At 42.2% G+C, this 23,995-nt stretch overlaps 1 protein-coding gene across 2 annotated transcripts in view; it reads right to left on the bottom strand.

Moving 5' to 3' along the window:
• The window catches only part of TRPC6 (transient receptor potential cation channel subfamily C member 6), a 110,180-nt gene that overhangs the window by 15,969 nt on the left and 70,216 nt on the right, over positions 1-23,995 (bottom strand). For both annotated transcript variants that reach the window (XM_036115891.2, XM_036115890.2), the window contains exons 2-7: positions 18,179-18,953; positions 13,997-14,182; positions 11,407-11,571; positions 5,441-5,657; positions 2,416-2,649; positions 411-675 (exon numbers count right to left, since the gene is read on the bottom strand). In XM_036115891.2, coding sequence (XP_035971784.1) covers positions 411-675; positions 2,416-2,649; positions 5,441-5,657; positions 11,407-11,571; positions 13,997-14,182; positions 18,179-18,953 — 1,842 coding nt within the window. The remainder of the gene's footprint in view (positions 1-410; positions 676-2,415; positions 2,650-5,440; positions 5,658-11,406; positions 11,572-13,996; positions 14,183-18,178; positions 18,954-23,995) is intronic.

Below are 23,995 nucleotides of genomic sequence, written 5' to 3'. Positions count from 1 at the left end.
CTAACATTTGAGTAATCGATTCTAAGCATACGTTATAAGAGTGCAGGGGCTAGAGTCCGGGACAAGGGCTGAGGTCCCGGCTTTTCCATAGGCTAGCGGCTATGCAACATTCAGCATATTATTTAACTTTTCTGAGCTTCAGTTTCTTCTTTTTGTGAAACAGAGATAATGAAATGATGTGAGTGAGGTATTTTACCAGAGTAACTGGCGCTAAAAATGTTAGTTATTAACGACTTAGTATTAGGAAGGTGCCTACATTTTCGAGTTTTTCCAATTCATTTAAAAATTCTCTCACTGGAGATGAAGTCTTCGCCAAAACATCACCCACCCCAAGGACACCTATGAACGCTGTTAAGCTAACATTTAGTTAATCTGCAATCTCTACCATCAGAACATCTGAGATCACATACGTTGTGAAAGCTTCATTTTGTTTTGCACCAATGTAGTAGGAGTAGAGGTTGAACATCCCAATCATGAAGGCCACGAACACCATGATGAATATGACCATGAACTTGAAGATGTCCTTCACTGTTCTCCCAAGCGATATCTGCAGAGGTCCAAAGCTTTCGTTGGCTGGTAAAATATAAGCTATTCTTGAGAAACTCAGAACTACAGCAATTGCATAAAGACCTTCAGATATGATTTGAGGATCAGAGGGGTCCCACTTGATCCTGGCTAGGAAAGAGGAAAGACAAGAGTTATCATGAGTTTCTGTAAGTTGTTTACTTAGGTAACTTCTTTTCTGCTAAAGAAATATAATTACATTAGCAATCAAATGTCTGTTGGAAATTTGATCTTTAAGGGTTGAGTATATTGAAGCTTCTGAATTAGAAGAAAATGACCCTCCTGATTTGCTGGTAATTTTCCATAAGAATATAGCATAATGGTTAAGAGTTCAAACTAGGGACTTGGTATCTGCAAAAATTCGTGTGTGTGTGTGTGTGTGTGTGTGTGTGTGTGTGTGTGTAAAAACTGGTACAGATTAACTTCTCTTATTTTTATTTTCCCATCTTTAAAAATGAGATACTACCGCTCCTCCCTCTCTCATCTACTTGAAAATTCAATAGGCCAACATATACTTGGTGCGTAGAACATGTCAGCACTACACAAAGGGTAGCATTTATCATTGAACCTTAAACTTATAATTCCACTGTAATGTAATCTGGGGTTTGCAAAATCCTGGCAGTTATTTCAACGTACTAGAAGTAATTCTTATTGGTCGCTCAAAAATGTCCATTTTTCGCATAAAAATGTAGCAAGTATTCATTTTTTCATTTTTCTGGCATTATTATATTAGGTCATCAAAACCCAATTAAGAAACCATTATGAAGAAAAATGCAAAACGATGTGTAAGAGAGAGGAAAAATAGGATTATATTTGCTTATTTGCTGGGACGTGAAATCAGGAAGGGATACAAGAGACTAGTAAAAGCAGTTTCCTGTTTTATAGTAAGTCTATGAGTACAATGCATAGATAGATAGCTGTGACTTTTTAAAATTCTGTGTATTGAAGAAGTGTTAACCATTAAAATAAATATTTAAAAATGCTAATAAAGATATCTCTATGTGATACAGCCAATAAACCCACAGAGATGTCAGCCGAACATTAACGGATTTCTTACCAGGGCATTTGAAATGAGTATTGAAAAGGGGATCTATCGTCCCCACTTCAGGGTTCTTCAAGGAGGGACTTCCCCTAAGCACCCACTGAATCTGTTTGCATCCTGATTCCCCTTCCTCCTGGGGGGTGGAAAGCCTCCTCTGGTTGCTACCCTGGGAGGGTGGATAACTGAGTATACTGGGCTCAGCTCCGTCCTCCTTTTCCTGAGAATCTCATCTGCTCCTCCATGAAGGCATCTCACACCATCTCATACTGGCCACCCTGTCCACCACTGTCTGGAGACCCGAGGACACATCTGCCTCATCTGGGGGGGACTGTACTGAGCCCACTGGCTAAGAGACTAGCTCATCCACCCTGAACTTGATCAGCTTTCTGTTTCGCATCGAGTTCAAAGCCTGGTTGGGGAACAGTGGTGTGACTTACGAGGAGCCATCCGGGTTTCCAACTGGTCCCTTGTGGTCACATAGTTTAGTACCTCAAATGGAAGTGACACTCAAACGTGTGCTGTCTTCAGCAGACACAAAGAAAATCAATCTAAGACATACGACAGGCATTCTCAACGGCAGTTTGCCAACTGGTCCAAGAGAGAAAAATGACAGGATTCTTGTGATTCAGAGGTTTCCAGCCAGGAGAAAGACCACAGGTAGGAGCAGGGAGTCTGCTTCTTCAGACACAGATGCTCCTGAAGAAGCCAGTAATTCTGTGAGATCTGAGTAGTAACCAAACTCTGACTGACTCTCTTTTATCGGGAAACTCTGCATTTTTATTAACTTACATTGTGCAGTACAGACTCACCCAAATTGTAATACTTCACGTTGTCTCCCAATGTGACCTTGGTCAAGTCCTTCAGAGTATCATTTGCATCAATGATGCGCTGGGCTTTGGAAGCATGCCAAAATGCCATGAATCTTGCAATGAATGATGCCGCAAAGATCGCTAACATACCAAAATCAAGCATATTCCACAACTCAAACAAGTATTCCTTGGGGCCTTCCGTCCAAATTTCTTTACATTCGGCCCATATCATGCCTGCATTGGAAAGGGGTTAAAATGGTGCAATTCAATTTCATTCCAGCTTTAGCTCATCAATAAAACAAAATCAGTTTGAAAGGTTTCAGCCTGAGATTTAAATCCCTTCAAAATCTGGCCACACCCCACCCATCCAACCCTAACTCCCATGTCCCCGCAGATCTGAGGCCAGCCATAGCAGTGGATCCTGGAAGGCAATCTGACAAAGCTTGAGAGGGCTCAAACAACAATCTTTATTTTTTTATTTCTTAAGTAGTCTCTACGCGCAGCGTGGAGCCCAACTCGGGGCTTGAACTCACAACCTTGAGATCAAGACCTGAGCTGATGTCAAGCGTTGGATGTTTCACCGACAGGGCCACCCAGGCACCCCATCAAACGACAATCTTTAATCCATTGATTCTATACATAGAAGTATATTTAAAAGATGTTCAGGGGCACCTGGCAGGTAAGGTATGGTGACTCCCTGCTCTGCGGGCAGCCTGCTTCTCCCTCTGCCCCTCCCCTAGCTCGTGCTCTCTCTCTCCCTCTCAAATAAATAAAATCTTAAAAAAATAAAAAACACCTGAGCAGGACACTTAACTGACTGAGCCGCCCAAGCGCCCCTAAAAGTAACATGAACTCTTAATGAAAAGTTTAATAATAATCATAATTATCTGAAATTTATTAAACATACCCTATGTGCCAAGCACTGTGTTACGTACTTTATATATACTAAAACATATAAATAAAACTTTGTATATACTTTAAATATAGAAAAACCAGCATGTAGGTGGTTAGTTTAACGAGATAAAGCCAATGTCCAAATGATTGTTCTTATTTTAAATCAAATGCTCACAGTGAAATGTAATTTATTTCTCATAGTTCTATGGTATCTGGTAAATGTCAATTAAATTAGAAAAGAAATAGTGACAAATCAAGCTCTCCTTTCTCTAAGGTGATGCAGTGTTGTGCGTTCCAGTATTTAGTGGACATCGTCACCTGAAAATCCCATTTTCAGGCCCTTCAAAGCCAACCACAACCCAGACCCACCATGCTCTTGGTGCCAAGCAGGAATGTCCCTCTGTCCCCCCACCAGAGAAGCGCAGCCACCACCCAGTGATCCCAGGTGGAGTCCACACTGCCCCCCCTGTGTGCGCAGTGAACTCCCAGCCCCGCTTCCTCGAGGCCTGAGTCCCCGCCCTCACCCGACTTGGTTGGGAGGAGGCCATGGTCCTCTCTCAGCCTCCAGACTTACCCACCTCTCAGCTGCTGTCACCTCGCTAAGATGTGGTGGCACCCCGTCCCCAATGCTGAAAGCCACCATCGGCCATCTCGCCACCCCGCCTACCACCACCCCTGCCTTCGAAGGCACCTGCGCTCTAGCCAGAGCTCAGCTCCAGACATGCACCTGCACTCCAGCAGAGCCCCCCTCCGGACATGCACCTACACTCCAGCGGAGCCTGCCTCCGGACATGCACCTGCATACAAGCAGGGCCCCACCTCCTGACATGCACCTGTGCCCCAGCGGGGGGGGAGGGGCACCTCCAGACATGCACCTATGCTCCAGCGGAGCCCGCCTCCGGACATGCACCTGCATACAAGCAGGGACCCACCACCTGACATGCACCTGTGCCCCAGCGGGGGGGTAGGGGCACCTCCAGACATGCACCTATGCTCCAGCGGGGCCCTCCTCCGGACATGCGCCTGTTCTCCAGCAGGCCCACCACCTGACATGCACCTGCATACAAGCAGGGCCCCACCTCCTGACATGCACCTGCGCCCCAGCAGGGCCCACCACCTGACATTTCAGGTGTGCCAGGGGCCGTCCTAGCTCCACAGCTTTGCACGCAATGTTTCCAGGCCTTGTAGTGTCCTTAGTCCCCAAACACTCAGTCGGGTGACACTGCCTTCGCTCCAAAGTCTTAGATGGAAGCTGCTATGCAGGGAGGCCTTCTCTGCCCTTCCTACATCCCACCTCACTCAGACTTAGATACCCAACCTGTGTATGTTCATATTATCCTAATAACGCCTCAATTATAGTATTTGTCACATAGGTTTCAGCCATCGATTTACGTATTGACCTGACCCCCACACTTAACTTCCTTCCCTGCAAGGGCTCTGTCTCATTCACCTGGGTACCCTCCTTACCTAACAAAGGCACCACCTAACTACTGAATTTATTTGTTCATAAACATCCGATTGAAATACCTTTCTCATTTGCATTATACTTAACAACAAGCCATGTGTATGATTGATTCCAAAGACAAAGAGTGCAGTAGTTAAGCATTCTCTCTGCTTCGCTTACTTTGTGGGGGATCTAAAGCAAACACTATAAAGTAGATGTTAGTGTCATGTTACAGATTACAGAACTGTGCGATCTGATGTATGTAAAGTGCTTTGAACAGTTCTGTACATAATAGCTGTTCAATAAATGTGAGTGACTATTAGCTCAGTTCCTACTAAGTCTCAACATAAAATCATGTGGTTGTTTTTAAATCTGAAGTCCCAGCTCTCCCAAAATATGAATAGCATTACTTCGTCACTGGCCAGATTTGATCAATACTATCCTACTGTTTTCTTCCAGGTTTTTCTTGGAAACTTAAAAAGCACGTGGTGTGTGAGAGGACTGTGCCCCTGATAATGAACTCAAGATAACCACGCATTAAAAACACGAAGAAAATCCTGGTGTGTGGTGCACTGCAGCGTGGGGGATTCATCTGTGTACCCGATGTGTGAAGGAACCAGCCTTGGTTGGTCCAGCTGCGAATGTCACACACACACACACAAAGGATGACAGAATATCAGTCTTTACCTATTACCCAGGATATAATGAGCATCTCCATCCACGAGAAGCAGGAGGTTTTCATCCTGAACAGCTGTTTTGCATTATCTGTGCTGGTTTCATTAGGAAGGAGTTTGGTGCCTTCAAATCTGTCAGCTGCGTTCATGACTAGCAGTCCCAGAAAAATGGTAAAGGACGCAGCGTGTGCTACAAACTTCATGAATGGTCCTCGCATAATCTTCCCCATCTGCCACAATACACACCGAAAGAAAATCTTAACTTTGTTTCGTACACTTTGCCAAACACACATGCACATGCACAAGAATAAATGTGTATTCCAACGTTCTCCTAAGATAATTATGTATATTTATATAACTGATGAAAGAATAACAATTCTTCACGCCATTTGAAAATGTTAGTCACACCCCTCATCGACATACGCTGATATTCTGGATTTATAATTCAATCAGCTCACTCCTCTGTTAAATGATACTTAAGTTCTTAAAATATTATATAACACTGACAAGATAATATTTTACGACAAAAGGCAGAGCATAGTATCATCATTATTCATAAACACCGAACTGCTTTAGTGAGGATAAAGTATCGAAGAAGCAGCGGTAAAGGTCTGGAGCAGAATCGACTTTGCACTGGTCCGTATCCGCCTGTCTGCTCTCCTCCCGGCGTCTGTCAGTGACGCGGGCGCACGTGAGGCTGGGTGCTGGGTGTCCTGCTGACCAGGGAAGCAGCCTGAGCACCACGATCCCGACAGCAGGCAGGTCCCATGAAGTACTCGGAGCCCTGTCCTGGAACGACGTTGGATTTAAAGCCCAACATGTTAACTTCAGGTTCCAGGTTCATTCCCTCATGAGCTGAGTGGCAGTGAGTAAAAGTCTTAAATGATGTGAAAATCAGGTTCTTCATGTGAAACACGCAGGCAGTCAGAGCTCCTGTCTCCTACAGTGCAGGATGAGTATCCGTGTGAGATGCACGAATCCTCGGTGGGCAGAGGGGCGGTACGTGTCCGGGATGAGTCTCAAGGGCTCTGCGCCTCCCCTGAAATGCTGAATGACTCAGTATGTATGTGCAGTTTCTCTTAGAAGACCGCTCAACACATTCAACAGATTCTCAATTGAATGTATTATAACAGAAAAATGTGTCAACTAGTACCACCACCACCTAGCCAGCACTCGTATGTGCCAGGTGTCACTTCCGTGCTTTACTCTGGCCACTCATGTCACCATGGCAACAGTCTGAGGGCAGGTGCCGCTCAGATGCCCATGTAGACAATGAAAAGTCTGAGACAGGGAGATCCGGAAACTGGCCTAGACGTCACCCAGCTCAGAAGTGGTGGACCTGGGGTCTAAAAGCAGGTATTCCCATTTCACAGTTAATGCTTCTGTGTGGTTTACAAACAACTGCTTATTTTTTCATTAAAGTACAGAGCTATGTCAATTTTTCGAGAAAAAAAAGGTTCTTCTACTGAAAAAAGCTAAATGCTATAATGGAAGGGATGTGATCATTGTTCTCTGTTCCTACAAGCCTTACTTGTCTATATGTTTTTCAAAATCATAAAAGTTAAAGCTGAAATAAATCATACAGTTCAGTCTCTTCTCTCTTCTTTTTAAAAAGATTTTCTCTATTTGAGAGAAAGAGCACGAGAGAGCGAGAGCGTGTGAGTGAGGATGAGCAGGGGTGGGGGGCCAGAGGGAGAAGCAGACTTCCCGCGGAGCAGGGAGCCCGATGCGGGGCTCGATCCCAGGACCCTGAGATCATGACCTGAGCTAAAGGCAGACGCGCGACTGAGCCACCCAGGCGCCCTAGTCTCTTCTCTCGGTACTGAGAATCTTACGCCAGGCAGAATATCAGGATGCATGCGTGCTCGGGTATCTATCTACCTCTGTCTAGATCTAGCTAGCCAGCTTTAAGACAATGGATCCACAGAATTAGATACACTTAGATATACTGCAGAGCCAACCCACAGTTACTTCATAAAAATCAGCTGTAAAAATGTCTAAAAATCATACTTCCGTAAGAATGCTCATTAGATTGAATCAAAGAGTATATTTTGTTTGTGTTTTTAAAGATCCTGTTTAAACAGAACTCTCAAGTAATCAAATAAGGGTGAAGCAAAAACAAATGGGTGACGGGGTAGGTTTGATTTTCTTTTGCCTCTTTTCCTGAACTACGTTTCTGTAAAAATATGAATATATTAAAAAAGTTCGGGATAAAAATGGGGTAGAGAACAAAGCTGCCCACAGTGGGGCGGGCCGCAGGTCAGAGAGCTCTGGGACGTGAGCTCAACTGTCCTAGATACGCATGAAGTCAGCGTCCTGCCTTCGGGGCAGAGCGTGCGATTCCTGCCTCCCTCCTCCTCTGGGGTGTGGCCCTTCTTGGTTTGATTCAGAAAGGGGAGAGGAGAATCAAACCAGGCATCTTTGCTGCTTATGAAACGTGCCAGTTTAAATGCAAAAAAAAGCAAAAAAACAAACAAACAAGAATTTGGTTAGCAGGAAACTAAAATGATGTGTTTGGATATTCATAACCCTCTATTTCTTTTCATTTTTTTAAAGATTTATTTATTTATTTTAGAGAGAGAGTGCAAGTGGGGGGGGAAGGGAGAGAATCACAAGCAGACTCCCCACTAAGTGTGGAGCCCCATACGGGGCTCAATCTCACGACCCTGAGATCATGACCTGAGCAGAAACCAAGAGTCTGACACCCGACTAAGCCACCCAGGCGCCCCCGTACCTCTATTTCTTACTACAAATCATTAAGCATTGTTTCCCTTTAAGCTAACAGAGATTCTGGCACTATTCAGTGGACTTTAGGAATTGAATTATCCATTTTAGTAAAATCTGTCATCTATATATGCTCAGCTGTAAATAAATTTATTAAAAAAAAAAAACTGTAAAGAAGGGGACTTACCAATTGAATAAGGTGAATAATTGATGCACCTGACAAATTTTTGAGGTTAAGTATTGAAAGAAATATTTGGTTTTGGATATTATATATTATACTTTCTTCAAGTATTTATTGATGACTAAATACCTAACTGCCAAATACCAATAGGAACAGAAAAGGTTGAAGCAATCTCTGACCTATTTTGCTTACCATAATACCCTCTAGTTCTATCCACATCGTTGCAAATGGCAAGAGTTCGTTCTTTCTTTTTTTTTATTTTTGAAGATTTTATTCATTTGAGAGACAGACAGACAGAGAGAGAGCACAAGCAGGGGGAGAGGCAGAGGCAGAGGGAGAAGCAGACTCCCCACTGAGCAGGGAGCCCGATGTGGGACTCAATCCCAGGACCCCGGGATCATGACCTGAGCTGAAGGCAGACGCTTAACCAACTGAGCCACCCAGATGCCCCAAGATTTCATTCTTTCTGATGGCTGAGTAATATTCCATTGTAAGTAAGACAAGTCAGAGAAAGACAAATACCATATGATCTCACTCATATGTGGAATTTAAGAAATAAAACAGATGAATATAGGGGAAGGGAAGGAAAAATAAGATGAAAACAGAGAGGGAGGCAAACCATGAGAGACTCTTAACTCTAGGAAACAAACTGAGGGTTGCTGGAGGGGAGGTGGGTGGGGGGAAGGGGTAACTGGGGGATGGGCATTAAGGAGGGCACGTGATGTAATGAGCACTGGGTGTTATATGCAACTGATGAATCACTAAATTCTACCCCTGAAACTAATAATATACTATAACAAGTTTGAAGCTAGCTTAAGCTAAAATGATCTGAAGTCACGACATGACCTATTTTTATTGTAATGAACATAAAATATATTTGGGTTATGGTGAAAAAAGAAAACAAGTAAAGAAAAAACTTTCTGCAAGAAGAAAGCAGACTTGAGGAAAGAAAACCAACTTTACATGGACAGAGACTCCGTCAAGGTGCACAAGCCTGTGATCTGATCTGGCTTAACTCTCATGGATATGTTGGAAACTTCTTAGTCTTCAAAGTAGTATTTTTTTTTTTTTAAGTAGGTTCCACACCCAGTGTGGAGCTCAGCGCAGGCCTTGAACTCACAACCTTGAGATCATGACCTGAGCTGAAATCCAGAGTCAGATGCTTAACCAACTGAGCCACCCAGGCGCCCCTAGTATTTAAAATAGTATTTTAAATAAAAGCATTAATATAGCTTAAGCAAATATTCCCCCATAACCTGTAAATAATGTTTATGTTCATTGCTAAGGGAAAAACGGTGAAAACCGACTTTACCATCATACTTCAAAGGTAAATAACAGGCAGTAAAATAGATTTTAGATAAAAAAAAAATACCTTGACAGCGTCCTTTTAATTTGATTATTTGCCTCAGGGTTCATAAATGGGATGGAAAACAGATGCCAGAAAAGAAACATGACCAGGGAAGAAGAAATAGTAAAGGAAATCAGGTTAATGAGGATTCAATCAAAATCTAAGAAACTCTAAGGACTGCCAAAAATAGTCTCTTGTCGAAACACCAGCATTCTGGGAGGCATCATGCGTTTGAACGCACTGGACGTGGAGAAGGACAATCATTCAGTTCGGAAAGATACTACGGTTTAACTGATCACAGAGTAATCAGGAATCAGAGGGTAATTCAGAACAGCCCCGCCCCCGCTCACGCAGTTCAGCTGCAATCTCTGGACGCTCGGGAAATGTAAGGGACGAAGAGAACACCCACATACACGGATGTGGCCCGTGGGGCAGCAAGGATAATTCAGAATTTCTGTTTCAAAGTGAAATCTGTCATGCCTATGACAAAGGCAGGAAAAGGAAAATTATAACTTTCCAGAAGATCTATGCTACTAACTTCTCATTCTAGTAAATCTCACTCTTTTCATCATTTATGTTTTACTTATAAAAGCTCAATTTGGGGGCCTTACATGTTTTAAGGGAAATGACAGGTTTTACCCTCAGGGAAAACTACTCAGTTTCCAGCAGCTCGCATCATCGTACTGGGAGGAATTCTGTAGGTCCCTCTATACGGGAAGCCCGGCACCAACTGTCACCAGGACCCACTTAGAAAGGTCCCTTCAAGCTGACGCATCAAATATGTGACAAAGTAATAAGAAGACAACATGTTGGTCATGGAGACACAGGTGTTTGTCTCCACCTACTACAGGTGTTTGAAGATGAGCCCACACGTGTCAAGAACAGCGAGGATTCGTCTGGCATTTCTACACAGCACGTGGATGGTGTGGCAGAGATCTTAGCCATAGAGCTGTAGAATTATTTCAGTCTGACTCTCAGAGCTGAGACTGAGCCATTCCAGAAATGTGGCTTCAAAAACATGAAGAATAAGACTGTTGTCAGAATCCTGTGCCTGTTCCCGAAACGACAGGTCAACTGTATTCCAGACTGAATTGTCACACTCAGGAAAGGCGGGTCCATTCGAACATATGATTTCCACCAAAGTCTGGGCAGATGGGTTTTGCTGTCCGGTTACAGTGTATTCTGTCCCTAAAATAAGTATTCTTCACTGACACAAGCATCACATTAGAGTTTACCTGATTGTTCTTTACTTGAAATAAGATTTATCTGGTCAGGTTAAGCCAAAATAAATACAAGAAAAAGAACTTTCATCTCAAACTTTGCCAAAGGAGGAATAAAAGACAAAAAAAAATTTGTCTTTTAGGATTATATTTGAAATATCTGCTCAATGCACACTATGACCTCATTAAAATTTATAGATATATATGAATAGACACACCTACAGAGGGGATGGAAAGAAATATACTGAACAGTAACTCGGTACCCTTTCTCAACTCAGCAGTGGTGGTATTATGGGTTAATTTTCTATCCATTTTCCCCCTCTATTTCCTATAGCAAATAGATGTTATTTTTGTAATATTAAAAATAATAATATGATTTCAGCCCAGCTGTGGCTTCCATGAAATTTTCATGCGGGAGTTAGAATTCTCCCTGCTCAGCTGGCTCGGACCTACACAGCTGGACAGACTTCGGGGGGACGGCGCACGGGCAGGCTTCACAGATGTACCTTGCTGCACGGAGCAAACCAGTAGATGAGAGCCAGGAAGGGCAATCCGACAGCCACCCCGAGGACCACCAGAAACTTCACCGCCATCGTTTGCTGCCGTAGACCGGACAGGTTCTCGTACCAGATGGACAGAAGCTGCTGCTGACAGTTTGGATGAGCTACAAACTAGCAGGGAAGCAACAGATCATTTAATAGTTTCATTAGAGAAAAGTTCAGAAACTCCTTCCTTGTGTTCTAGTATTTTGCTCTGTGGTCCCTGACAAAAAATATTGTTAGAGAAAGAACAAACATAAAACATCCAGTTGACAGGCATCAAGCAAGACGGCAGGAGGTTCTAACACATATCATATAAATTTGAAGATTCCAATTTATCAAACTCTTCCTTTATGACTAATGGGCTTTCTTTGAAAGCATAGAAAAATTTCTGAAATTTAATATTATAAAAAGGTTCATCAATGCTTTGCACAAGGACTCATATGTTTTTTTTCCATCTTGAAAGAGTGATGTAAACATCCTACTGGCCCAGATATTTAAATACTTTTAAAAAGCACGCCACCTTTTCTGCAGACCTACAATGCTACACCTACTTATTCCCATTTGTATATGGGCCCATTTCTGGACTGCCTATTCTATTCCATTGATATATTTTCATTCCTGTGCCATAAACTCTTTCAATTAAGAAAACTTTATAATTAAATTCTACCTGGTTTTTTTTTTCAAAATTTTCTATTCTCGCATATTTACTTTTTATAAATGAATGTCACATATGACAGAGGGCAACATTATTTGATAGACAAAAAGCAACAATGTGAAATAAAAATTGATAAAAAATATTGAAAGGTTAGATAAAGGGACTACCAGTGCTTAAGGATGGTTAACCTTGAAGATAATTAAAACATGATACAATGTATATCTTCTCAGAATGGTAAGATTTAATAACACGCATTTTGAGTAGAAAAAAATAAGCCCTCTGATACACTGTTGGCATGTATATAAACTGGTACACTTTTTCTGAAGGGAAACTTGGCAAATATTTTGAATTAACAAAAACCTGAAAAAAATTAACTCTTTTTTTTTTTTTTTAAGATTTTTTAAATTTATTTATTTGACAGAGAGAGATAGTGAGAGAGGGAACACAAGCTGGGGGAGTGGGAGAGGGAGAAGCAGGCTTCCTGCAGAGCAGGGAGCCCAATGCGGGGCTCGATCCCAGGACCCCGGGATCATGATCTGAGCCGAAGGCAGACGCTTAACGACTAAGCCACCCAGGCGCCCAAAAAATTAACTCTTAAATAGTAAGCAGATTAAATGAAATAATAATATAACAACACAGCCTTTGAAAAGATGAGATGGATGCTTATTTACTGAAATGTGAAGATGTTCAAGATATAAATTTGTGGAGAGGAATATAATAGTGATTAACTACTCTCCATTAAGAACTGGGAATATAGGGGCGCCTGGGTGGCTCAGTCGGTTAAGCATCTGCCTTCGGCTCAGGTCATGATCCCAGGGTCCTGGGATCGAGCCCCACATCGGGCTCCCTGCTCTGCGGGAAGCCTGCTTCTCCCTCTCCCACTCCCCTGCTTGTGTTCCCTCTCTCACTGTGTCTCTCCCTGTCACATAAATAAATAAAATCTTTAAAAAAAAAAAAAGAACTGGGAATATAGAAGGGCACCTGGCGGGCTCAGTCCCTAGACGTGCGATTCTTAATCTTGGGGCTATGAGTTCATCCCACGTTGGGTGTAGAAATTACTTAAAAGTAAAATCTTAGGGGTGCCTGGGTGGCTCAGTCATTAAGTATCTGCCTTCTGCTCAGGTCATGATCCCAGGGTCCTGGGATGGAGCCCCGCATCGAGCTCCCTGCTCTGCGGGAAGCCTGCTTCTCCCTCTCCCACTCCCCCTGCTTGTGTTCCCTCTCTCGCTGTGTCTCTCTCTATCAAATAAATAAATAAAACCTTTTTAAAAAAGTAATATCTTAAAAAAAAAAAGAATTGGGAAGAGAAAAAGTGGGCACGTCTATACTGCTTGAAAACTTACCGTAAGCATATATGACTTTTATTAGACTATTTTATTATATAATAAAAAAGTCTACATAGACTTTTTTTTATAGAACCCATCCTTAAAAACTGTTTTTATAAAGATACCTAACCTAAGAAAGCAATCACGAATGGGGACATTCTGTGAAGACAGAGATGGAAAGTATTCCACAAATAGTGTTGTTAGAGGGGTCTGAGGGCTCAGGTCCCGAGCAGGAACACATCAACAAATGGGAAATGGCACTGGATCTCAAACACTGATGTTCCTCCCCTATAACCAATACCTTATAATCTGGACACACGCTGTCATTTTTATATCATTAGTTAGGGAAAGGAAAGCGACAATCACGGCATAAACAAGTCTAGATTTCAAAGACTGGCATGTCGAGTAGATTAAAATGACTCACAGCTAGGCTCTTGGGATTGCTGAGAGAACCTGCCTTGTGCACCTGTGTATTAGAAAAAGCCAGCTCAAGCTAATCATGGAAGCCCTTCATCCTTACATGGCACCAAGAAAAATGGAAATAATGCAAATGGGGCTTCAAGCCTGACCTTACTTTTTTTACTTCATATTTAATGGCTAGTTTTAGACGGCTTAGATTTGGACGACCGTGATCTCCCCCACTGTGGCACACTTCAACATCCCCATTCAGGATGGCCTCCACTTCTTCAGTATTTCTGCACAGATCAAGGAGTCCAACAACAAAATCTTTGCACTGCATTGACAGTTTTTTGTAGTCATTCTAGGAAAGACAAAGCAAAGGAAAAATCAATAACAGAGAAGTACTACGCTTACTATGCTACGCAGTGAGATTTATCAGTGACTTGATGGTTTGTAGAGAAAACAAACAGAAAAATACTCTCTTCTGGTTTACTGTTCTTTTAATGTGCTTTAATTGCTGTTCTGCTGAGGGATTTCTGAAATATCTTAGCACCATAAAGATTTTCTCCATATCCAAAGAAAGGAGATTTGTCTAAAACATAATCAAAGCTAACAAAAAGTCATGTAACCTGCCAAACTCACATGTGGGTTCAGGAAAAATACAAAGTAAGCAACTTTCCCTCAGCCTGATCATGGTACTTTGCATACATAGTATTTCTTATGTTCATGGTTTCATCAGTAAGCACATAACCCACATATGATAGATCTTTTGGAAGATCTTGTAAACTATGTTGGTAAACTTGAGAAACACAGGACATTTGGAGAGGTTTCAGAGAAAAGCAAACATGTCATTTATCTATTTAATAAATCACTATTGAGGAACTTTATGTACCAAAATCAGGGTCAAAAGAGAAGATCTAATATAAAGCCTGAAAACCAAGATTCTTCTCTTTGGAGAAAAGAAAATTTAAGAAAATGTTTTTGTTATAATTTATTGCTGATGACCTAATATTATGTTGGGAAGATTAGGAAGTGTAAATCATAGTCATCAAAAATTTACATCTTGAAAACAACTCAACATTACTATTCATCAGAGAATCCAAGTCAAAACCACAATGAGATACCACCTTACATCTGTGAGAATGGCTAAAATAAAAAAGATAAGAAATAACATGCTGCCAAGATTATAGAAAAAAGGGAACTTGCATGTACTGTCGGTGGGAATATAAATTGGTACAGATGCTATGGAAAACAGTCTGAAGGCTCCTCAAAAAATTAAGGGGCACCTGGTGGCTTAGTGGGTTAAGCGAGAGACTCTTGGTTTCGGCTCAGGTCGTGATCTCAGGGTCTTGGGATTGAGCCCCTTGTCAGGCTCTGTGCTCAACGAGGGGATCTGCTTGAGGTTCTCTCCCTCTCCCTATGCCCCTCCCCCTGCTCTAGCACACATGCACATGCCCCCCTGCCCCCGGCCTCTCTCACATAAATCTTTCCAAAAAATTCAAAGTAGAAATACCATAGGATATAGTAATGCCACTACTGGATATTTACCCAAAGAAAAGTGGATACACTAATTTGAAAAGATACATGCACCCCTTGTTTATTGCAGCATTATTTACAACAGCCAAGATATGGAGGCGGTCTAAGTGCCCAATGACAGGTGAATGGATGAGGAAGAAGTGGTATATACACACAATGGAATATTACTCCACCGTGAAAAAGAGTGAGATCTTGCCATTTGCAACAACAGGGATGGACCTAGAGGGTATTATGGTAAATGAAATAAGTCAGACAGTGAAAGACAAATACTGTATGATTTCACTCAAATATGAAATTTAAGAAACAAAACAAAGCAGAAACAGACCCATAAATAGAGAACAGAGGGATGATTGCCAGAGAGGCAGGGGGCTGGGCAAAATGGATGGAGGGGAGTGGAGGTCAGGCTTTCAGTTATGGAATGAACGGTTCACGGGATTAAAAGCACAGCACAGGGAATACAGTCAGTGGTCTTGTAATAGTGTTGTGTGGTGACACACGACACCAAAACATACAGACTTGTTGAATCACTGGGCTGTACACCTGAAACTAATGGGACACTGCGTGTCAACCACATTTCAGTTAAAAAAACTCTAACTTATATATACCAGGCATTAATATCTTCATTCAGGTCTTTCTAATACTTCCTCCCTGGTTTTTCTCTTCCATTGAAATGAGGCCATTTATAGCCCAACGTTAATCAAGAAAACCTACAAACTCGAGTCTGTTGCATTGCAAATGGATTCCATTATGTCCTGTAATCTTCATAGTCATCTTGCTTAGTTTGGTTAAATAGTGTGGTTAAATAATGTGTCCAATGCAGACACTTGGTATCAAAATCAGGCTTTAAATCCAGCTCTATTTGGCCCCAAACTCTTTGCCTTTAAGAATTATGCCACTTTGTCTCTTCTTTGTAGAATGCTTTTCTTTTTTTTTTAAAGATTTTATTTATTTATTTGACAGAGAGAGAGAGCACACAAGCAGGTGGAGTGGCAGAGGGAGAAGCAGCCTCCCCGAGGAGCAGGGAGCCCGACGCAGGGCCGATCCCAGGACCCGGGGATCATGACCTGAGCAGAAGGCAGACACTTCACCAACTGAGCCACCCAGGCGCCCCGTAGAATGTTTTTCTATTTTGATCTTTGAAGACCTGGGAAGCAGGTAGGGCCAATACTATTCCCATTTTGCACATCAAAAATCTAAGGTCCCCTGAGGTCACACAGCCTGAGCGGCAGATTACTCTTGGAGACACAGCTTTGCTAGTTGTCTCCTCCATCCTGAAACCACTGGTGTGCTTGGATGGAAATACCCCTAGAAAGAATCAGGAGAGGAAGACGCTGGACTACGAGTGGCTCTGGATGTTAGTCAGTAAGGTGATATTTGGGGGAAGTCTATAAGTATGAAGCACCTACTTGGGCTCCTCTCTGTAAATCACGCCAAGTGGCCTTCCATTACAGGTTAGTGACGTCTACACAGGCGACCCTTGCTAACTCAGGTGCAAACAGGTTCTCTAAGGGCAACTTGACAAAACACATTATGCTTAACTGAGAACAGCTCACGCTACTTCCAAACTGTCTATCTGGTCAGATAGTATGCACAGTCACAAGGAAACAGCTTGACCCTTTTCATGCAATAGTCAATTAGGGTCCTGGGGAAGATCATGAAGTCTGCAAGCGGGTATGTTCCCCAGGTTCACTATCCAGTAGAGTGGCTACGGGCTGGGGCTTTTACACGTAAATATCCCTGTAATCCAATCACAGATCTTCCATTGTTTAGTCTTGTGATCTCAGATAGGTTAAAACCATTCTGTGAGGTAGGTGCTGTTATTATTTCCATTTTACGAATGAGAAAACTGAGGTTTAGTGAGATTAAACAAGTTTACACTGCATGTGCAAAGTACAGCCTTGCAAGAGACAGTGAGGCTGGTGGGTTAATTCTGGGCCGCACCACACATTAGTAAATTAGAAGTGAGTGTTTGCCTGACAGCCTCTGAGCTGGAGAGAGATGACAGACGGCGGAGATCGGGCTGGGAATCCGGGCTTTCATCCCCTCTGGGGCAGCACAAGCATGCAGACCAAGTGGCATGTGGCAGTTCTCTCCACGTACCCTTTATAGAAACACTCCCCAACGTTCCTTCTGAGTGACGACCTCTTTCGAAGCTACAAACTTCTGTTTTTGCTGTTACCTTGTTCTGAAGTAGCTCTTCCCTCCTCGGCATCCCCGAATCCTATGCGTTCTGCCCTAAGCCGCTAACAGGCCATCGTACCTGTAACTTCCCTGAGAACTAATCCGAACTGAACGCTGCTCTCTCTGGACTTGCAGAGCTCATGCAGTGCTTTCTCTCTGTAGCGTACCTACTTCTGGGTGCATGTGTCCCCCGGTCACACCATGACTTCCTTCCGCTCACTCGTCTTTCTGGCCTCAACAGCACCTCCCGCTGTGCTCTGAACCCAGACATGGTCCCACGGGAGATGGAACCCAGCTCTGGAGTACAGCACACCCAGATTCTGATCCCAGCTCCGCCAACTACCAGTCGTTGGTCTTGGGCCTTAATCACCTTTCTATGCCTCCATCTCATCATCTGAAAAGCAACTAGTATCTTCTCAAGGCTGTGATGAGAATTAGACATAACAAAGGTAAAGCGTCTACAGTAGAGCATCTCTAAATGGTAGTGATCACAAGTTTTACTACATTTCATTATAACAGAGCTTGTTCAGAAAACACATAGTTATTTCCAACCACAGTGACTAACTGAGCACCCAATGGAAGCTTACAAATACCCTGGACTCCAGCTCTGGGGAGTGAAGCCCTCACGTCCAGGACCTACCTTGAACTCCTTCTCAATGTTGGCCAACACCGCCAGCTCGTTGCTCAGCTCTAAAGCGGTCATGACGGGGTCCTCGCTAGACAGGGACAGGTACGCTGGACTTGCCAGGCCCTTGTAGGCATTAATCCTCGATCTGGAGTGACTGAAGGAGTCGTGCTTCTGTTTCTGGTTGCACTCACTGCACTTGCAGAAGTAATCGTGAGGCCGTTCAATCCGAGCGCCTTTCCGCAAGAGGGTGTGCACGATTTCGTATTCCTGGCAGTGGGCAGCCAGAATGATGGGCGTCACATCGTGAGAGAACCGTGTCCCGTCTTCATCATAGGCATAAAAGTCGTCTTGCTGGAGTTCAGACTGGCTGGGGCTGGTGGCTAGCCTCTTGCCTTCTGCAAAAGCTGGATGACTGAGAATGGCTTCCACAATCCGAACGTAACCTTTACTAATAGCGAGAAGCAAGGCGTCCCCAACACGAGACAGGTTTTCTTTCTTGAGAAGCAGTTCTGTGATTTCCAGATGCTCATTGGCCACTGCCAACTGCAGGGCATTCTGGCCCATGTAATCCACACAGTTGACATTCAGCGAGAGACATTCTTCTAACATCTTCCTCACCACCGGGATGTTGCCATATTCAGCAGCATCTAAAAAACGTTCCTCCTCAGCAGATAAGCTTGTTGAGCGATCATTAAACATGTATGCTGGTCCCCGGTTAGCTAACCTTCTCCCCTTCTCGCGGAGAATCGTCTGCCGCCGGTGGGCCAGCCTATTGTCGGTGTCTCGGCTGTAATAAAATAGAAAGATTGGGAACAAATCCTATTAAGAGCATTTTACTGTGCCAAATGACCTGCCATTCATCTAATGCAACCCTCAAGTACATTAGATGTTGTCTCATCGTCTCTAGACCAACTACAATATAAATGAAGATGCGTTTATTTGTTAATGGATTCCAAGAGCTTCTCCTTTAAGAAAGCCAAGCACTTTGCAGATTTTAATGTTTCCATTTGGGGTGGAGACTCTGGCAATTCCCACAATCTCTCTGTGCCATTCACATCGGGATTAATAGGTGTGTTTCAATCACAGAGGGTAAGGCCCAGGAAAACCAATGGTGAGAAAAGCAAACTTTTCTGCCCTTACAAATCTTATAGTCTTGGGAGAAATTGGGAATCAGCACAGTGCCTTGTTATCAGCTGTTTGTCATGATAAACCCAGAGCAGGGTCATCTAGCAATGCTTCCAGGAGAAAGTTATAGGCTAAACACGGAAGGATGAGTAGGACTCAGGCGAGGGTGTGTTGGGAGTGTGGGACAGAGGTTGGGTGCAGGTAGAGAGCTTCTCCAGAGGAGGGATCAACCAAATGCTACAGCACAGGTTTCATTAATAGGACCTGGACTCTACAAGGTGTAAAAATCACTGGAAATGAGAACAGGGTGATTAAGGCGTAGGTGGAAAAGAACACTTCTGTGATGGAGACAGTGTTCAAGGAGGTGGCTAGACTTCAACGTAAGCCTTCAGTGTGGGATACGAGAAAGTGATGCCTTCTTTTCCTTATTGATTTATAACTTTATGTCTTAAAGTTTAAGGCTCAATCCTTATCACTATCACCAACCAGAGACTCAAATGGGCAATTCCCTGCAGAACAAGGAAGGGCCATGTTAGGAAGGTGAGGGGCTGAAGAGAAGGAAAAAGGTGTGATTGATGATAGATGTAATAGATGTTTCCTCTCTTTATAAATGTTTATAGAGCCATCCCTCAAAAGACTGTCACAAATTTCCCAGTAGGAAGAGAACTTCGGGACTTAAAGTCCAAAGACCCCATAAACGATCCTCCTCTCCAAGGGGCCTAATTATCTTTTTCTATGAGTCCTTATCCATCTCGATACCAAATCTCTTGTCTATCGTAGTGTGGTGGCCAAAGAAGTAGCAAGACGTCAGCAACTCAGAAATGGATTATGGTTCTCTAAGGAGCTCAAAAAGTATGCTGCCATTTTCACCAGTGTTTTCCATAGACTCGCTCAACACTAAGCCCTTCAGCCATCCATGGTCTCTTCAAAAGTAACCAAGCCGATGTTTTATTAAAGAGACAACTTCGTAAATTTAAAAAATGATGTCCAGGGGGGCGCGTGGTGGCTCAGTCAGTTAAGCATCTGACTCTTGATTTTGGCTCAGGTCATGATCTCAGAGTTGTGAGACTGAGCTCTGCATCAAGCTCTATGCTCCTCACTGAGGAGCACATCCCTCTCCCTCTGCTCCCCACCCCCCGTTCTCTCTCTCTAAAGTAAATAAATAAAATCTTTAAAAATAAAAAAATAAAAATAAATTAAAAATGATGTCAAGGGCCAATGGCTAGACATATGCCACAATTCCAGTAATTTTTAAAGTGGGTCTTTACGTTAAAAATAGAGCTACTCTGTGACCCAGCAATTGCATTGTTAGGTATTTACCCCAAAGATACAGATGTAGTGAAAAGAAGGGACACCTGCACCCCAGTGTTCATAGCAGCAATGTCCACAACAGCCAAACTGTGGAAGGAGTCGAGATGTCCTTCAACAGATGAATGAATAAAGAAGATGTGGTTCATATATACAATGGAATATTACTCAGCCATCAGAAAGGATGAATACCTACCATTTGCATCAACATGGATGGAACTGGAGGGGATTATGCTAAGTGAAATAAGTCAAGCAGAGAAAGACAATTATCATATGGTTTCACTCATATGTGGAACATAAGGAATAGCATGGAGGACCATAGGGCATAGGGGAAGGGAGGGAAAACTGAACGGGAAGAAATCAGAGGGAGAGACAAGCCATGAGAGACTATGGACCCCGGGAAACAAACTGAGGGTTTTAGAGGGGAAGGGGGTGGGGGGATGGGGTAGTGAGGTGATGGGTATTAAGGAGGGCACATGATGTGATGAGCACGGGGTGTTATAAGCAACTAATGAATCATTGAACACTACAACAAAAACTTATGATGTACTATATGCTGGCTAACTGAACGTAAATAAAAATAAATAAATAAAAATAAATAAATAAAAATAAAACTACACTAGTGTAAGATTGAGATTTGGCTTTTCCGTTCGAGAGACAAAGTTTTCTTGGATTATTGGTCTGTTTTTGATAAGAAATTATAAACAAAGTTTCTTCTTTCTTTTATCTACCCAGAAAGCCAAAGTTTCTGTATTTTTGTCTTTATCAGGTCTTTGATCACTTATGAAAGTTAAAATTTCTCATTATTAAAGGGGCTAAGTTTTGCTAACAACTATATAACTTTCTGTAGAAACTCTTATTGCCACCTTGGGTAAATAGAGAACTAAATATTAAGCTGTGTAATGATCTAGGCATGTGCTTTAAACCCTTCTGAGGTTTTTAACAAACTTCCCAAGATTTGATATAATTGAAGTCATTTTGGCTAATTAGGCTTGTTTATTTGGTATGTTAAGTTACATGAGAAACATTGTCAAACCAATGATAAATGTTGAGTTATACTGTATGGGTAAATGCTATGTGTGTTCCAGAAAGTACATGAAATTTCTAAAGTTTTCATGTATCGTGATATAAGGTCATCTCTTGACATTCTAATTACTGAAGTGTTGTGTATCACAGATACACCTGGGTTTTCTAGTCAACTGCATTGTAATGAACTCAGATCTTTAAAAAAAAAAAAGTGGGTCTTTAGATACTGTATAAGGAACCTTTGTTAAGTAATAAGGGAATTATTTCTACATTTTGATTTCTTTAGCTATTGCTTTGTTTTCAATTCCATTTTTAGTTTTATCAAAGTTATGCATGTGCACAATTTAAGGACTCTATAAGCGTGTTATAAAAAAACAGCAACCCTCTGTTCTTCATTTTCCCCTCTCCCTGATCCACAGAGGCAATATTATCAACTATTTTAGCTGATTATTTTATAATTTCAATCCTTATATCCATATAACTTAGTAATATTGTGATTTCTGATTTTCCAAGTTTGTCATTATCTGTAGACTTCCCACCAAAGCTGAGCATTTATCTCACTTTCACAATCTCCCTCCCCTCGCACACACACCCACATGGACACACATAAACACACTTCACGGCCCCTGTTATTCCATAGTTACAGCGTAAGTCTTGCCAGGTAACTATGATGCTCGGATAATGCGGGGCTAGTCCCGGCCGTGACAAGCAGCACACCATGGTGTCTTTCCTCACTTCCCCCTGTGTCCTGAAATCCAGTAGTTAAAAATTCTCTTTCCGTATTCATACACTTCATGTTCTGTGTACTTATGACTAATTCAACAAAACTCTACTCTCCTTCAATCTGTATCTTCTTTAAACTCATCCAACATACTATGTGTTTTTTGAATTTTAGCTTCTTGAAGAATATCTGCTAACCTATACCCGGATGCAGTCTAGACTCGAATGTATGTTGTCTTTGGATCTTCCTTTTGGCATCCTCCCAAGGATTCTCTTCGCTTTGCTTTTGTGTTGGGTTCTTTGAGTACTGTATCCCAGAACCTCCTCTCAGTTCTGCCCATGCTCCAGGAGCTGACTGCGAAAGTACGCATGGGAGGCAGACTTCTTCAGATGTTGCATGTCTAAAAATGACTTTGTATTATCAACAATCTTATTGGTAGTTTGGCTAGGTAGAGAATTCTAGGTTGACAATAACTTTGAAAGAATTGTTCTGTTAGATTCTAGTTTTTGCAGTTGTTATTGGGAAATATGATTCTGGATAGTCTCTTTGCCTCTGCTACCCTAAAATTACATAATTTTTTATTAGAGGGAATCTCTTTCCCTCCAAGGTTCTGTGCACCCAGTAAATCTTTTCATCTGGAAACATGTGGCCTTTTCTTAGAAATATTTTTTATTTTTCTGAGAAATATTTTTGACTCATGTCCCTGATAATTTTGTTTCTGGCTGTCAGTGTTGTTTCTAGGACTCCTTTTGGATGCTGGACATTCTGGGATTACTATTTAATTTTCTTATTTTTTCTTTCTGATTTTCCAGTTAATTCTGTATTTTTTTTGTTTGGTTGGTTTTGTGTTTTCTTTTTTTGTTTTTGTTTTTTGCATTATACTCTGGACATTTTTTTTTTAATTTTCTTTTATTATGTTATGTTAATCACCATACATTACATCATTAGTTTTTGATGTAGTGTTCCATGATTCATTGTTTGCGTATAACACCCAGTGCTCCATTCAGTACGTGCCCTCCTTAATACCCATCACCAGGCTAACCCATCCCCCCACCCCCCTCCCCTCTAGAACCCTCAGTTTGTTTTTCAGAGTCCATCATCTCTCATGGTTCATCTCCCCCTCCGCTTTCCCCCCCTTCATTTTTCCCTTCCTGCTATCTTCTTCTTTTTTTTTAACATATAATGTATGATTTGTTTCAGAGGTACAGGTCTGTGGTTCATCAGTTTTACACAATTCACAGACTCTGGACATTTCTTTAACTTTATCCTCTAATATGTGTTTTGAAAGTTTTTCTCTGCTATTATGTTTTTAATTCTCATCTTTTTGTTCTTTATAACACCTTTGCTGCTTTCAAAGACACATTATCTTCTCTTATCGAAATCCAGAGACATTAGTAATAAAGACTCTACACAGATCAGAACAATTCAGAGAATTTACTCCTCCTACGCTGCTTTTTATTTTTTTATTTATTAATTAATTTTTAAAGATTTTATTTATTTATTTGAGAGAGAGAGAGCAGGAGTGGGGGTGGGGAGGGACAGAGGGAGAAGGAGAAGCAGACTCCCCACTGGGTGGGAGCCTGACACGGGGCTCGATCCCAGGACCCCGAGATCATGACCCAAGCCAAAGGCAGATGCTTAACCGCTTA

The sequence above is a fragment of the Halichoerus grypus genome, chromosome 11 (genome assembly GCF_964656455.1).
Source record: "Halichoerus grypus chromosome 11, mHalGry1.hap1.1, whole genome shotgun sequence".
Classification (NCBI taxonomy): Eukaryota; Metazoa; Chordata; class Mammalia; order Carnivora; family Phocidae; genus Halichoerus; species Halichoerus grypus.
This window is presented reverse-complemented; position numbering and strand designations above follow the sequence as displayed.